Below are 17,787 nucleotides of genomic sequence, written 5' to 3'. Positions count from 1 at the left end.
CCAACAACGTCTCAAAGTTTTCAAAGGACAGTTGGCATCCAAAGTTCAACATCAGTAATCCAGGGGCTTGAGTTCAAATCCCACACTGGCATCTGGGGACGTTCAAGAAAATAAATAAACCTAGAATTAAAGTGTCTGCATCAGTAAATAGATGAAGATTTAAAGATTAGCTTTATCTGTCACATGTACCTACATCGAAACATACAGCGACGTGCTTTGCTTGGGTCAAGGGCCATCACAGTCTGAGTACGCGCTGCTGCAAAATGTGCACCAGCAATTCAGATTTTGGATCTAATCTCAATTCATCAAAACATAAGGGAAACGTGTTTCATGTAACAATCTCACTGAAGAAAATGCTAAACGTTGTGGGGAAAATGGTAGTTCTATCTCAGCAGATCATCATCATCTTTTGCCTCAGGTAGTTCTTCAACCTCTAGGCCTTTGTACAGTCCTCTGCTGCGGAGAAACAACACTTTTTAACTGAACAAAGCAATATTTTACAATCAGGTAGCAGAGTTCTAGAACATTCAGTGCGATGCACAGAGCTGAGGTCACCAGCATAAACACAGTAAAAATGGTTTTCTCGGTTGGTCTGGAAATGAAGCAGTCAACGGTATTAGGGCAGGGATATTCGCTACACTTCACTAGTCGAACCATCTGGTATCCTTCGTAGATCCAGTAGAATAAATACATAAAGCTGTCTTCAAATAACATCTTGAACACGACGCAGACCAGGTATGTCCGAAGGAGAGAGGTATCGATCTTTATTTTTCGCCGATCAGCATTCTGATTAAAGATTTTGATGTTCTTCTTGTTTTCCCTCTGTTGGGAAACATGCATCCCGATGAGACATGAGGGGACAGTCACAGCCAGGAGCTGGAAAACCCACAGCCGGATGTGGGAGATGGGGAAGAAGCGGTCGTAGCAGACATTCCTGCAACCGGGCTGCTGGGTGTTGCAGACAAAGCCACTCTGCTCATCTCCCCAGACGGTCTCGGCCGCCACCACCAGCACCAGCAGACGGAAGACGAAAATGACCGAGAGCCACACCTTCCCCAGCGACGTGGAATACTTGTTCATTTCATCCAGCAAACTTTGAAGGGTGTCCCAATCCATTTTGGATTATCCTAGGAATAAACAGCATCAGCCACTTTATTACAGATAACAATTAGTACCAACATAGTAATTACCAGTTGCAGAAGACATTTAAGAGTTCAAAGTTCAACGTAAAGTTTATTATCAACCTACATATATGTCACCATATAGAACCCTGAGTTTCATTTTCCTGCGGGCATACTCAATAAATCTATAGATTAGTAACTATCACAGGATCAATGAAAGTTCAACCAGGGTGTGGAAGACAACAAACTGTGCAAATGCAAATATCAATAAATAATGAGAACATGAGATAAAGAGTCCTTAAAGTGAGATCGTTGTCTGTGGGAACATTTTAATAATGGGGGAAATGAGTGTAGCTATCCCCTTTTATTCAGCAGCCTGATGGTTGCGGGGTGGTAACTGTTCTTGAACTTGGTGGTGCGAGCCCTGAGGATCTTGTGCCTTCTACCTGATGGCAGCAGTGAGAAGAGAACATGGCCTGGGTGGTGGGGATCTCTGATCAACACTCACAACACGCTGGAGGAACTCAGCAGGTCGGGCAGTATCCGTGGAAACCATCAGTCAATGTTTCGCGCCAGAACCCTTTGTCAGGACTGGTGGGGATCTCTGATGATGGATGCTGCTCTGCTACAATATTATTTCATGTAGATGTGCTTTTTCACATAGTTTGATTGGTTTAGGTAGAAGCATATAAAATGCTTCCGTAAAGTCACTTGTTCTGTTGAATATTATGTTCAGAAACTTTTTTAGAGATACAGCATGTTAACAGGCTATCCCAGTTCAATAAACCTGTGTCGCCCAATAACAACCACATAACTGCTATGTCTGTGGATTGTGGGAGGAAACCAGAGCACTGGGAGGAAGCCCACGCGGTCACAGGGAGAGGGTACGAACTCCTTACCAACGGTGTTGGTATGGAACCCGGGATGCTGGCACTGTAACCGTGTTACACTAACCACTGCACTGCCATGCCACCCCAGCTGCTTTTTAAACTTTTAAAAATATAGAAATGAAAATCAGAAAACTGCAGAAGCTAGAAATCTAAAATAAAATCAGTTACGGCTGGAAATACTTAGCAGGTCAGGCAGCAACTGTGGGAAATGAAAAAGCGTTAACGTTTCTTGTCAAAGACTTTTCATCAGAAGAGTTGAATACAGTGGGAGCAGGAACCTATCATAAGAACCTTTCAGCCTGTCATTGAGTCATAGGAAAGTACAGCACAGAGACAGGCCCTTTGGCCCATCTAGTCCATGCCAAACCATTTAAACTGCTTACTCCCATCGACCTGCACCCAAACCATAGCCTTCCATACCACTACCATCCATTGACCTCAAGGCTGGCTGACAACGATGAATGAGAACCCACTCTATCATGGACAGTCTCCATTCTCACTGCTGCCAATGGGAAAGAGAGACAGAACCCACAGGACTCACAGCACCAGGTTCAGTTATTACCTCTCAACCGTCAGGCTCCTGAACCAGAGGGGATAACTTCACTCAACACTAAACTGTTCCCACAACCTATGGACTCTTCATCTCACCTTCCTGATATTTATCACATTGATTTATTACTACTATTTCATTTTTTTTCTTTCTTTTTGTATTTGCACAGTTCATTGTCTTTTGTACATTAGCCTGTTGGGTGTGGTCTTGAATTGATTCTATTGTGTTTTTTGTATTTACTGTGACTGCTTGCAAGAAAATGTATCTCAGAGTTGTACTCGGGGTATCTGCTTCGATGATAAATTAAAAAATTCAATCAGTTAATAAATTTCCTTTAAACTTTGAACTCCAGGTCTTGACTCCAGACTCACCAATGATGGGACCCCGAACACTAGGCCTCAAACTCATCCCTCTGCATAAAACTATTCCTCCTCATCTCAGTCCAGAATGACCTATGTTTTTATCATGAGACATGAAAAATGTTCCAAATGTTGCCACACAGTAAAACATTCTCAGGCTATTTCACTGGAGATTTTGCTCACCACGTTCTCAATCTTTCCTGTAGTCTTCCAACTGCTAGAGTCAGACAAGATCATAAGCAGGAGTTTAATTCAGGTAAAGTCAGTTTATTAGAGTGAAAAATCAGGTTTAGTACAGTGGGCACAATATTGTAATCCAAGGTTATATTGTAATTGTTTTAATGGGCAGAAGTCTGAGATATGATCACATCCTGTGGAATGAGTCACCAAACTCCCACCTCCCAAATCGGCATGACAAAGTGGTTGTACGTTCATCTAACATACCATCCAGACAACCAGTTTCCAGATTCGACATCCAGGAATTAGAACCACCTCAGGAGCTGAAGAAAATGGATCACATACACTTGTGCAGAAGTCTTGACTGCTCATGGACGTTGTGAATCCATGACCTTGTCTGTACAACAAAGCCTTGTTGCTCACCAAAGCCCCGTCTTCCCACCAGCCTTGACTGTCCACCAAAGCATTGTCTACCCACCAGTCCTGTCCGCCCAACAAAGCCTTGTTGCTCACCAAAGCTCTCTCTGCCCACTAAAGCTCTCCCTGCCCATCAAAGCCTTGTCTGTCCACCAAAGCATTGTCTACTCACCAGTCCTGTCTGAGCAACAAAGCCTTGCCTGCTCACCAAAGCTCTCTCTGCTCACTAAAGCCCTGCTTGCTCACTAAAGCCTTGTCTGCTCACCAAACCTCTCTCTGCCCTCCAAAGCATTGTCTGCCCACTAGTCCTGTCTACCCAACAAAGCCTTGTCTTCCCACCAAGGTCTTGTCTATTTTGTAGCTCATCAGTCAATCTTACAGCCAGTATGTTTGTTATAGAGAAGGAATCTAGACCAGAGGGTACAGCTCAGAATAGAAGTACATCTTTTTAGAATAGAAATGAGGAATTTCTTCAGCCAGAGGGTGGTGAGTCAGTGGAATTTATTGCCACAGATGACTGTAGAAGCTGTGTCATTGCGTGTATTTAAAGCAGAGGTTGGTAAGTTCTTGATTAGTAAGGGTGTCAAAAGGTTACAGGGAGAATGAGGTTGAGAAGGATAATAAGTCAGCCATGACGGAATGGTGGAGCAGACTCGATGGGCTGAGTGGCCTAATTATGTTCCTATGTTTTATTGTCTTATGGTAGCAATACCAATGGGAAATGAATTTATGAACATGATCATTCTTTAATCTCTGAACATACACAGAGCTTGAGCAATCCCCGAAATCCACGCTTCATCGCCGCTGCCTTATCAGGCATTGGTCAGACCTTTCTTGGAGCATTGAGAGCACTTTGGGCCCTTATCTAAGAAAGAGTGTGCTGGCATTGGCGAGGGTCCAGTGGAGTTTCACAAGGATGATCATGGGAATGAAAGGGTTAATGAGTGAGGAGTGAATTGAATTGAATTGAATTGACTTTATTTCTTACATCCTTCACATACATGAGGAGTAAAAATCTTTATGTTACGCCTCCATCTAAGTGTGCCATGTGCAATCATGGTAATTTATAATAATTTGTAATAAACAGAACAACCAGTATAACATAGAAATACATTCAAATCAGCGTGAGTTAATCAGTCTGATGGCCTGGTGGAAGAAGCTGTCCCGGAGCCTGCTGGTCCTGGCTTTTATGCTGGGGTACCACTTCCCGGATGGTAGAAGCTGGAATAGATTGTGGTTGTGATGATTAGGGTCCCCAATGATCCTATGGGCCCCTTTTACACACCTATCCTTGTAAATAGATAGATAGATAGATAGATAGATATACTTTATTGATCCAGAGGGAAATTGGGTTTCGTTACAGCCGCACCAACCAAGAATAGAGCATAAATATAGCAAATCAAAAACCACAGACAATCAAACAACAAAATGCAAACTATGCCAGATGGAAAATAAGTCCAGGACCAGTCTATTGGCTTAGGGTTTCTGACCCTCCATGGGAGGAGCTGCAAAGTTCGATGGCCACAGGCAGGAACGGCCGCCCGTGACGCCCAGTGTTGTATCTTGGTGGAGCTTGGTGGAGTATGGCCAGAGTCCAACAGCAAAAAGTTCAATATCCGGTCTACAAACACGTTCCTCGATCGTAATATGACCCGGATTGCACCATCCGTTGTTAACCAGAACAGTAAGCCCCCAACTCCTTTATGCTTACCGCTCTCAGTGCACTTCCGGTCAGCCCGAACGGTCTGGAAGCCGTCCGTGGAAAAGTTTTGATCGGGTATGTCCTCGTGTAGCCCTGTGCCAGTGAAACACATAACACTGACCTCCCGAAATGTTCTCTGATGCCTGGCTAGCACCGTGAACTCGTCCATTTTATTACCCACTGAACTCCTCTTCTCCATAAGTCTCTGTTGTCTCGACCCGGTCCTCTTTCCTTGCCTTTGTGATCACCCTCTGAATCATGGGAAGTTCACAACTACAGATGCGCTGGGCTGTCCGCACCACTCTCTGCACACACCTGCGATTGAGGGAAGTACAGTTCCCATACCAGGCAGTGATGCAGCCAGTCAGGATGCTCTCAATTGTGCTCCTGTAGAAAGTTCTTAGGATTTGCAGGCCCATACCAAACTTCCTCAACTGTCTGAGGTGAAGGAGGCGTTGTTGTGCTATTTCACCACACAGCTGGTGTGTACAGAACACAGCTGCTGTGTATAGTGTTTGATGGCTCAACGAGTTTAGAAGAACGAGGAAAGATCTCATTGAAAGCTATAAAATATTTGGAAAGGCCTGGATAGAGTGCATGTGGAGGGGATGTTTCCTGTAGTGGGGAAGTCTAAGACCAGAGGACACAGCTTCAGGACAGTGGGACGTCCATTGAGAACAGAGCTGAGGGGAATTGCTTTAGCCGGAGATTGATAGGTTCTTGATTAGTCCGGGCTTCAAAGGTTACAGGGAGAATGGGGTTGAGAGGGATAATAAGTCAGCCATGATGGAATGGCGGAGCAGACCCGATGGGCTGATGCTGCTAAAACTTTTGCTCTTATGATCTTAATCCCAGGAACCATTTGGCACAATCACATCACATGCAATAAGCTTTTCACATTCCAGTAGATGGGTACACCAAACTCGCTGGTGGACAACAGACCTGATCTGGTGGTGCATGTCAATGTAGACCCAGATTTCCAGGCATTGGTGTCATTGTCAGCTGTGGAAACTGCCATGAACCTTGTTGGAGGCATCAGAATTGTATATGGTGACAGAGATGTGCTTTGATAATAAATTTACTTTGAACTTTAATCTCTGTGGGATGTGATAACCTAGTGGTTGTAGTGTATAAAAGCTGCTTCATTATACATAGAAAATAGGTGCAGGAGTAGGCCATTCGGCCCTTCGAGCCTGCACTGCCATTTATTATGATCATGGCTGATCATCCAACTCAGAACCCCGCCCCAGCCTTCCCTCCATAACCCCTGACCCCCGTAGCCACAAGGGCCATATCTAACTCCCTCTTAAATATAGCCAATGAACCGGCCTCAACTGTTTCCTCTGGCAGAGAATTCCACAGATTCACCACTCTCTGTGTGAAGAAGTTTTTCCTAATCTCAGTCCTAAAAGGCTTCCCCTTTATCCTCAAACTGTGACCCCTCGTTCTGGACTTCCCCAACATCGGGAACAATCTTCCTGCATCTAGCCTGTCCAATCCCTTTAGGATTTTATACGTTTCAATCAGATCCCCCCTCAATCTTCTAAATTCCAACAAGTACAAGCCTAGTTCATCCAGTCTTTCTTCATATGAAAGTCCTGCCATCCCAGGAATCAATCTGGTGAACCTTCTTTGTACTCCCTCTATGGCAAGGATGTCTTTCCTCAGATTAGGGGACCAAAACTGCACACAATACTCCAGGTGTGGTCTCACCAAGGCCTTGTAGAACTGCAGTAGTACCTCCCTGCTCCTGTACTTGAATATACTCGCTATAAGTGCCAGCATACCATTCGCCTTTTTCACCGCCTGCTGTACCTGCATGCCCACTTTCAATGACTGGTGTATAATGACACCCAGGTCTCGTTGCACCTCCCCTTTTCCTAATCGGCCACCATTCAGATAACAATCTGTTTTGCTGTTCTTGCCACCAAGTGGATAACCTCACATTTATCCACATTAAATTGCATCTGCCATGAATTTGCCCACTCACCCAACCTATCCAAGTCACCCTGCATCCTCTTAGCATCCTCCTCACAGCTAACACTGCCACCCAGCTTCGTGTCATCCGCAAACTTGGAGATGCTGCATTTAATTCCCTCATCCAAGTCATTAATATATATTGTAAACAACTGAGGACCCAGCACTGAGCCTTGCGGAACCCCACTAGTCACCGCCTGCCATTCTGAAAAGGTCCCGTTTATTCCCACTCTTTGCTTCCTGTCTGCTAACCAACTCTCCACCCACACCAATACCTTACCCGCAATACCGTGTGCTTTAAGTTTGCACACTAATCTCCTGTGTGGGACCTTGTCAAAAGCCTTCTGAAAATCCAAATATACCACATCCACTGGTTCTCCCCTATCCACTCTACTAGTTACATCCTCAAAAAATTCTATGAGATTCTATGAGATTCATCAGACATGATTTTCCTTTCACAAATCCATGCTGACTTTGTCCGATCATTTCACCGCTTTCCAAATGTGCTGTTATCACATCCTTGATAACTGACTCCAGCAGTTTCCCCACCACCGACGTTAGGCTAACCGGTCTATAATTCCCTGGTTTCTCTCTCCCTCCTTTTTTAAAAAGTGCAGTTACATTAGCCACCCTCCAATCCTCAGGAACTAGTCCAGAATCTAACCAGTTTTGAAAAATTATCACTAATGCATCCACTATTTCTTGGGCTACTTCCTTAAGCACCCTGGGAATGCAGACCATCTGGCCCTGGGGATTTATCTGCCTTCAATCCCTTCAATTTACCTAACACCACTTCCCTACTAACATGTATTTCGCTCAGTTCCTCCATCTCACTGGACCCTCTGTCCCCTACTATTTCTGGAAGATTATTTATGTCCTCCTTAGTGAAGACAGAACCAAAGTAATTATTCAATTGGTCTGCCATGTCCTTGCTCCCCATAATCAATTCACCTGTTTCTGTCTGTAGGGGACCTACATTTGTCTTTACCAGTCTTTTCCTTTTCACATATCTATAAAAGCTTTTACAGTTCGTTTTTATGTTTCCTGCCAGTTTTCTCTCATGATCTTTTTTCCCCTTCCTAATTAAGCCCTTTGTCCTCCTCTACTGAACTCTGAATTTCTCCCAGTCCTCAGGTGAGCCACTTTCTCTGGCTAATTTGTATGCTTCTTCTTTGGAATTGATACTATCCCTAATTTCTCTTGTCAGCCACGGGTGCACTACCTTCCTTGATTTATTCTTTTGCCAAAACTACCTTCCTTGATTTATTCTTTTGCCAAAAGGGATGCTCTAGGGATGCAGTGGGATAAGTTACACTTGTCCTCACCCGGCGTTTAGTTAGCGACATGAGGGATTCTGCAGGCGCTGGAAACCCAGAACAACACACACAAAGTGCTGGAGGAACCCAGAGGGCCAGGCAGCATCTCCGGCGAACAGCAAACAGTCGACCTTTCAGGATTGGAAAGGAAGGGGAAGGATGCCAGAATAAAATGGTGGGATAGCTGGAAGGTGAAAGGTGAAACCAGGTGGGTGGGAAAGGTCAAGGGCTGGAGAGAAAGGAATCTGATAGGAGAGGAGAGTAGACCATAAAAGAGAGGGAAGGAGGAGGGGGCACGGGGGGGTGGTGTTGATAGGTAGGTGCGAAGAAGTAAAATAGGGGCCGTGGACAATTCTGATTTGATGGAGAATGGACGTGAAAGCACAGAGGAACATCTGGAGAAATTTCTGAAACGCCCATTCGCTGCTGTCATTACTGCGTGGTCAGGAATCTCTCGGAGGGAAGGCCTCAAAATCCCCGGCTTTGTCTGCTGTTGGCGACCGAGAAGGAGGTCGAATCGTTCGGATAGAGATGGCGCTCAGTACTTGGTGTCGGAGAACTGATCAGAGCTCGAAGTTTTCGGATGACTCAGAGTCGGGTTGTGGTCGATATGGCAGGGAGAGTTTTTCTTCCTTCTCCCGTCTGCGTGAGATGTGGAACATTTGAGAGACTTTGAACTTTTACTGTGCTCATGGACTTCATCAAGTTATAGTTTTGTTGCACTGTTGTAACTATATGTTATAATTATGTGGTTTTGTTAGTTGTTTTCAGTCTTGGTCTGTCCTGTGTTTTTGTGACATCACACCGGAGGAAATATTGTATCATTTCTTAATGCACGCATTACTAAATGACAATAAAAGAGGACTGTGTGTCCTCATAATCTAAGTAGGAGGCCAGAGTGGCGAATGAAAAAAGAGGAGGAGGGAGGGGAAAAGGGTTTTTTTTAATTATCAGAAGAAGAAATTGATATTCATGTCACCAGGTTGAAGACTATTTAGACAGAACATAAGGTGTTACTCCTCCACCGTGAGGGTGATCTCTTCTTGACACAAGAGGCAGTCATGGACCAACATGATGCAACTGGAAAGGGAATGGGAATTAAAACGTTTGGCCATTAGGAGTTCATCTTGCAGCAGATGGAGCAGAGGTGCTTGGCAAATCAGCTCCCCGTTTTACTTCATACCTCACCAATGCAGAGACCAAATCGGGAATAATGGATGCAATAGACATGCCATCAGGTTTGAGGCTCCCCAGACGGAATATAAAAATGTTGTCTGGCTTCATGGGACAGTAGAGGAGACCATGGACCGACAAGTCGGAATGGAAGTGGGAAATAGAATTGAAATGAGTGGCCACCAGGCGATCCCATCTTTTCTGGCAAACGGAGCAGAGGTGCTCGGAGAAGTGGTCTTCCAGTCTATGCTGGGTCTCACTGATTCACAGAAGGCCACACCGGGTCACTGGATACAGTAGATGACCCCAACAGACTCACAGGTGAAGTGTGGCCTCACTGTTTGGGGCCCTGAATGGTAGTGAGGGAGGAGGTGTAGGGGCAGGTGTGGCACGTGTTCCGCTTTTAAGGATAAGCACCAAAAGTACCAGATCAGTGGGGAGGGACGACCGGACAAGGGAGCCGTGTAGGGAGCAATGGCTGCAGAAAGCGGAAAGTGGGGGGTGGGGGTGAGGGTAAGTTTTGCTTGGTAGTGGAATCCCGTTGGAGATGACGGACATTAAGGAAAATTATGTGCTGGGTGCAGAGGCTGGTGGGTCATATATTATATATCCCATAATATATGTACAGTATGAATATTTTTTTATATATCACTGTTTCTAAATATATTTCATAGCTGGTGACATTTCTGCAGACATGTAGAAGGTTAACAAAAGACAGAATCAGATTCTGATATACAACAAGCAAATTACATTAGTTATGGGTGGAATACAATGCAAAAATAAATAGAATGTGTGAAAGATAGAGGTTAACCTTTGTATTTCACACTCCCCTCCTCTCATAATAACATCTTGTGAACAATGTGTGTGGTACAAGATCTTAATTCATTAATCAAGCGTTTTTCTAGAGGCCTGTTCCTAGATGTTCTCCCGATCAATATCCAAGTTCACAGTGATGTTATCACCGGAAGTAATGGTGGCCGATAATCTTCTATCCTTTTCGTTGTTTTCTTCTGAGGAAAACCTCTGTTGCTTCCATTGCATGAAGCAATATCGAACAATCAGAAAAAAGAGTTCTGCCACATTCAACAAGATGCACAGAGCTGAGGTCACCAGCATAAACACGGTAAAAATGGTTTTCTCAGTTGGTCTGGAAATGAAGCAGTCAACGGTATTAGGGCAGGGATATTCACTACACTTCACTAGTCGAACCATCTGGTATCCTTCGTAGATCCAGTAGAATAAATACATAAAGCTGCCTTCAAATAACATCTTGAACACGACGCTGACCAGGTATGTCCGAAGGAGAGAGGTATCGATCTTTATTTTTCGCCGATCAGCATTCTGATTAAAGATTTTGATGTTCTTCTTGTTTTTCCTCCGTTGGGAAACATGCATCCCGATGAGACATGAGGGGACAGTCACAGCCAGGAGCTGGAAAACCCACAGCCGGATGTGGGAGATGGGGAAGAAGCGGTCGTAGCAGACGTTCTTGCAACCGGGCTGCTGGGTGTTGCAGACAAAGCCACTCTGCTCATCTCCCCAGACGGTCTCGGCCGCCACCACCAGCACCAGCAGACGGAAGATGAAAATGACCGAGAGCCACACCTTCCCCAGCGACGTGGAATACTTGTTGACCCCATTTAGCAGAGAATGGAGGAAATACCATCCCATTGTGGACCACTCTAGGATTAAAGAGCATCAGTTACTTCATCACAGCAAAATCCAGAAATGTCTCTGTCTACACTCCTCACTGCCTTGGTAAAGCAGATCAACGACCCCATCTACCCATGACATTCTCTCGTCTCCCCTCTCCCGTTGGGTAGAAGACACACAAGCCAGGAAGCAAGTACCTACAGGCTTAAGGGTAGGGTCTACCCCACTGTTATCAGACTCTTGTACAATAAAATGGACTCTTGACCTCACGATCTGCCTCATTATGGCCTTGCACTTTATGTTGACCTGTGCTGCACCTTCTCTGTAAATGATACACGTTATTCTGCACTCTTGTATTGCTTTACCTCAGTCTGACCTCACAGCACCGTTTAATGAACTGATCTGAATGAATGGTACGCAGGCCAAGGTTTTCACCGTACCTCACTGCATATAACAATCATAAAGCAATAAAACAAATGATCAATTCTTGAAGAGGCATGTTTCTCTCATTCACCATCCTGAGATTGCTTTTATCCATTAACCCAACATATCAAACATTTAAAAATTCTTTCTGAACAAAACTTTTGTAACAATACTGCTGCACAACAGCTGGGACAAAGGAACAGTTTTTAATGGTTCCAAAACACTCCAAACTGTTTTGTTGAATCACGTATTACTCATCCTCCAAGAGGACCATAACCTTGTCGTAGGGTTTGGAGGCTTGTGTGCCTCAATGACCTGGAGAGCTACGTTGGCTGGAGTCAGGGCTTTATGCTTTGGCTCTTGGTAGGGTCACCCATGCCAAACAGGTCAAAGGGTAGAGGTCAGACTAAGAGTGGTCCACCGGTCCTCCAGGTTCGGGGGTTCAGCTCAGAGCTAACAACTCAGATTAGTCAAAAAAAAAAATTGTTATGGAAACAGCAATGAAGAATCCTTCTACATCTGAGAGCGACGGTATTCCTGAGTCTCCACCTGGGACTTGCAGTAGAGAAGACCGAGAGGAAGCGACTGACACGATGAAGGAAGCCCTGAGCACCGCCAGAGATGGCAGACGTTCACTGTTGCCCTAAACACCAGTGGCGTAACGGGCAGTAAGTAAGTGCTGTATGTATTACTTATGACGTGCATGCAGTTAGCTGATGGCCAAAATTTTCAATGTTATAAATTTTGGGTGGTGAGGTGAAGATACATCTCCCATCAAAGGAGCTCCTTCTTTCTGTTGTCTGCAGGTCAACCTTGGACAATGGGTAGCACTAACTTAGCCCAATCCCCCCCATGTGAAACCATGGGAGCAGGTGGTGGATGGTGGTACGAGCAGCTGGTGCACATCACAAGTCCTGGTTATGTGACCACTGACACCAGGCAGACAATCTCTGAAGAGTATTGATAATGGCTGGGGTCACCCGTCCTGTAAAGACACTGCCCAGAAGAAGGCAATGGCAAACCACTTCCGTAGAAAAACTTGGCAAGAACAATAATGATCAAGGGAAGGCCATAATCGGCCACATGACACATAATGATGATGATGAAACCTCTCATCTATGAATTAGAATTCCCTGGAGATCGTTATGTTGCTTCTGATGAAGCCATGAACACTAGCTCACTATTTTTGCACTACTCATTTACAGTACTGGGCAAGAGTCTTCGGCACATGTAATAAAATTCTGTAAAGTGAACATGCTTTCTAAAATAACGAAATGAAAATTCTCTCTCTCTCTCTTTATATAGTGTATCAACACAGGGAGCGCGGTGAGCAAACCACGTCTCACTGTCCTGGTGAGACATTGCGTATGCATCAAGTAGCTCGTGTAAAGTACAAGATAACGTTGTCTATGATATACATGTCGTAATAATGTGTTGGTTGAACTACAAGCAAAACTAATGCATTCCTTGCTCTGAACCAATTCCACAACCCATGGACTCATTTTCAAGGACTTTACAACTCTTGTTCTCAGGATTCTTTCTAGTTTTTATATACGAAATATGTTGTCCTTTGTTCCTGAAAGTGATGAATTTTGCTGGAAAAAGTCTACAGGAAATCCCAAATCCTTAGCGAAATGAATTATCTCCCTGTGTGAGCCTGCATCATACGTGCACTGTTTACTCAAGTGATTTGTACAGTCAGAAAACTACAGTTCAGTAGGCTGCCAACTTCACTTCTAATTTAAGAGGCAAGATCAGGGTTCAATTCCCGCTGCTGCCTATAAGGAGTTTAAATATTCTCTCTGTGACTGCGTGGGTTTCCTCTCTTGTGCTCTGGTTTCCTCCCATATTCCAAAAATGTATGGATTAGTAAATTGTGGGCATGCTACTTTGGCACCGGAAGCATGGCATTCAGCGAGCGCGTTGGTTGTTGATGCAAATGATGCTTTTCACTGTATGTTTGGATGCACATGTGACAAATCAAGCAATAATCTTTATTTCTCTTGAAGAAGGGTCTCAGCCCGAAATGTCAATTGTTTATTCAGTTCCATAGATGGTGTCTGACTTGCTGAGTTCCTCCATCATTTTGTGTGTGTTGCCTAATATTTAACTTTATCTTAAGCCACACAGTCTGCACCCAGTCCAGCATCTCTGACACCTAGACCAGCTTCTCTGAACCCAGTCCAGCTCCTCCAATCAACTGATGGGGTAGACCTGCAGTACCCGAAATTCTTGGAGTCCAGTATTGTCTTGCAAACATTAAAAAGACATTTTACAAAGAAAAAAATACCTTTGGTTAGCCTTCAAGAAGCCGCCGCCATCCTACCGGAACATGATAATGTAAGAGGTCGCTGGCCTGTTACCCTTGTTTGGTGGCATGGCTGATGGTGGGAAAGCTGCGTTGCCTCGGTTGTAGCGAGGATTAGGCCTCAAGCCACAGGCTTGCCTGCACCTGCAGTGCAAGAGAGGAGACACCGGAGGCAGAGTAGCGTTGCGTCCGTGCCTGGTTGGGGGGCTGGCCTCCAGCGTTCGATTGGTGGAATGACGGGCTAGATTGTGGTGGCTGCGCACTGCCGAAAACTGCACCATCAATCTGCAGAACATGTTGCTCATATGCGTTTCATTTTTTATTTTTGTGTGACTATGGTTTTTTTTTGCTCACTATTTTGATTCACATGCTGTGTATGCTTTGCACCATCACCCCAGAGGAATACTGTTGTGTTCGGCTGTACGGCTGAATGATAATTAAACTTGAATTTGATTTGTTTTGATTTGATTTAGATTTTCATCCTCACACCATTCAGGCTCAATGCATTCTACTTCAAAGAATGTCCTCGCGATGATAAATCATCAATGTTACGGATCATTCTGGGTTCTGACAATATAGACAGCATAATTATGAATTAATTAAAATGAGAACCAGTTTTCGGGAGATAAAACCTGCTCACAGTGTAACTTCCAACTGATCCTTTGGAGCGTATGAAAGCACTCACTCAATGTGGACCATTCTGATTCTGCCTCATTGAAACTATATAGTGGGAGACAGTAGATGAATTGCCCCTGCAATGAGCTCATTGTTAAAGGTGTATCCTTGTAACTTAAGGCATAGTTCAGGACAAATCTGCTTTGTCACTTAACCTTCTGATTATTCATGCAGACCCCTTTCAGCACTGAACCTAAATGGGCATATTTTGAGGGCCTGGAGCTTGTGCTCAGAAGATTTTGGAACAGATGGACTCATCAAGTTCTCTTCATACCAGAATACCAGCATGGATAGATGACCTTCATTCTCGGAATTATTCTTGTGACCCTCCTCTGGATGCTAACATGTCTTTCTTAGATAAGGGGCCCAAAACTGCAGACAATACTCCAATTGTGGTCTGACCAATGCCTTATAGAGCCTCAGCATCACATCATTCTTCTTCTAATCTAGTTCTCTCAAAATGAATGCTAACATTGCATTTGCCTTCCTTACCACTGACTCAATCTGCAAGATAACTTTTAGGGAATGCATGAGGACGTCCAAGTCCCTTTGTACCTCTGATTTTTGTATTTTCTCCCTATTTAAAAAACAGTCTATGCCTTTTTCCTTCTATCAAAACGCATGACCATACACTTCCTGACAATGTATTCCATCTGCCACTTCTGTGGCCATTCTCCTAATCTGTCCTTCTGCAAACTCCATGCTTCCTCAACACCACCTGCCCCTTTACCAACCTTTATATCATCTGCAAAGATAGCCACAAAACCTTCCAAACTGTTGACATATAAAGTGAAAAGAAGTAGTCCCAATACCAACCACTGCCGATCGTCACTGGGAGCCAACCAGAATAGGCCCCCTTTATTCCAACTCTTCGCCTCCTGCCAATCAGCCAATCATCTATCGATGCTGGTATTCTTTTCCTGTAATACCATGGGCTCTTATCTTGTTAAGCAACCTCGTATACAGCACCTTGACAAAGGTCTTCTGAAAATCCAAGTAAACAACATCCAATGACTCACCTTTGTCTATCCTGCCTGTTATTTCCTCGAAGAATTCCAACAGATTTGTCGGGTAGAAGTCCCCTTAAAGAAGCCATGCTGAGTTTAGCCTGCTTTATCATGCACCTCCAAGTATCCCAAAACCTCATCCTTAATAATGGACTCCAACATATTCTCATCCACTGACGTCAGGCTAACTGGTCTATAATTTCCTTTCTTCTACTTCCCTCTCTTCTTGAAGAGTAGAGAGACATTTGCAATTTTCCATTCCTCTGGTCCAGGTGATTTATTTACTTTCAAACCTTTCAGCTCCCCAAGCACCTTCTCCTTAGTAAGAGCAACAACACTCACTACTGCCTCCTGACAATCTCGAGTTTCTGGTATACTGCTAGTGTTGTCCACTGTGAAGACTGATGCAAAATACTTACTAAGGATTAACGCATTAGAACGTAGAACATAGAATAGTACAGCACAGTACAGGCCCTTCAGCCCACAATGTTGTGCCGACCCTTAAACCCTGCCTCCCATATAACCCCCCACCTTAAATTCCTCCATATACTTGTCTAGCAGTCTCTTAAACTTCACTAGTGTATCTGCCTCCACCACTGACTCAGGCAGTGTATTCCACACACCAACCACTCTCTGAGTAAAAAACCTTCCTCTAATATCCCCCTTGAAATTTCCACCCCTTAACTTAAAGCCATGTCCTCTTGTATTGAACAGTTGTGCCCTGGGGAAGAGGCGCTGGCTATCCACTCTATCAATTCCTCTTATTATCTTGTATACCTCTATCATGTCTCCTCTCATCCTCCTTCTCTCCAGAGAGTAAAGCCCTAGCTCCCTTAATCTCCGATCATAATCCATACTCTCTAAATCAGGCAGCATCCTGGTAAATCTCCTCTATACCCTTTCCAATGCTTCCACATCCTTCCTATAGTGAGGCGACCAGAACTGGACACAGTACTCCAAGTGTGGCCTAACCAGAGTTTTATAGAGCTGCATCATTACCTCACGACTCTTAAACTCTATCCCTCGACTTATGTAAGCTTTCTTAACCACCCTATCTACCTGTGAGGCAACTTTCAGGGATCTGTGGACATGCACCCCCAGATCCCTCTGCTCCTCCACACTACCACACTACCACACTACCAAGTCTACTTTGGAAAGACTTCTCAAATATATGAAACAAACAGCTGAGAAACAATGGTTATTTTCACTAGCTATACCCCAAAGGCACTTGTTTCTTCCCTCATCATTACAATAGTATGCGTGTACCATCTCAAGCATGAACTGTGTTAAAGGGTTCTCTCCTGAATTGCTTATTTGAATCTATACTACATACTTAACGCCCATCTTCACAATTACCCATTATTAAGGACCCTCACCATGTGGAAAATGCTCTCTCCATATTACTATAATCAGGAAGCAGGTACAAAATCCTGAAGACCCCTCTTCTCATTACTACCGTCAGGGAGGAGGTACAGGAGCCTCAAGACCCCTCTTCTCATCACTACCATCAGGGAGGAGGTACAGGAGCCTCAAGACCCCTCTTCTCATTACTACCGTCAGGGAGGAGGTACAGCAGCCTCAAGACCCCTCTTCTCATCACTACCATCAGGGAGGAGGTACAGGAACCTGAAGACCCCTCTTCTCATCACTACCATCAGGGAGGAGGTACAGGAGCCTGAAGATCCATATTCAACGTTTAATTAACAGTTTCCTCCCCTCTGTCATCAGACTTTTAAATGGACCACGAACCCATGAACACTGGCTCAATATTTTGCTGTGTTCTTGCATTATTTATTTATTTTAAAATATCTTCTTATTGTACAACAATTTTTGACAGTACTCATGCCACAAAACAATAAGTTTCGCGATATCCGTCAGTGAAAACAAACCTGATTCTGATTCTGACGATCTGTTCAGAATCTTCTATATCTCAACCTGCCCTTTATTTACACCGATTGTCCAATCCTCCCAGTTATAGCCTCTCCATTTAAAAAGATGATTAAAGCAAAGAAAAAAATCAGTAAAGAACTGTATACACA

General features: G+C 44.3%; 2 protein-coding genes across 2 annotated transcripts; both read right to left on the bottom strand.

The window, feature by feature from the left end:
- Nucleotides 1-426: 426 nt before the first annotated feature.
- LOC140189891 (gap junction beta-2 protein-like) lies at nucleotides 427-1,116 on the bottom strand. The gene has a single exon (XM_072246229.1). The coding sequence runs from the start codon at nucleotides 1,114-1,116 to the stop codon at nucleotides 427-429; it is 690 nt and encodes a 229-aa protein (XP_072102330.1).
- A 9,481-nt stretch (nucleotides 1,117-10,597) lies between these two features.
- LOC140189889 (gap junction beta-2 protein-like) lies at nucleotides 10,598-11,353 on the bottom strand. The gene has a single exon (XM_072246228.1). The coding sequence runs from the start codon at nucleotides 11,351-11,353 to the stop codon at nucleotides 10,598-10,600; it is 756 nt and encodes a 251-aa protein (XP_072102329.1).
- Nucleotides 11,354-17,787: the final 6,434 nt, after the last annotated feature.

Source organism: Mobula birostris, chromosome 29, assembly GCF_030028105.1.
Source record: "Mobula birostris isolate sMobBir1 chromosome 29, sMobBir1.hap1, whole genome shotgun sequence".
Lineage (NCBI taxonomy): Eukaryota > Metazoa > Chordata > Chondrichthyes > Myliobatiformes > Myliobatidae > Mobula > Mobula birostris.
The sequence above is the reverse complement of the archived record's forward strand: the minus strand, read 5'-3'. Positions and strand labels throughout refer to the sequence as shown.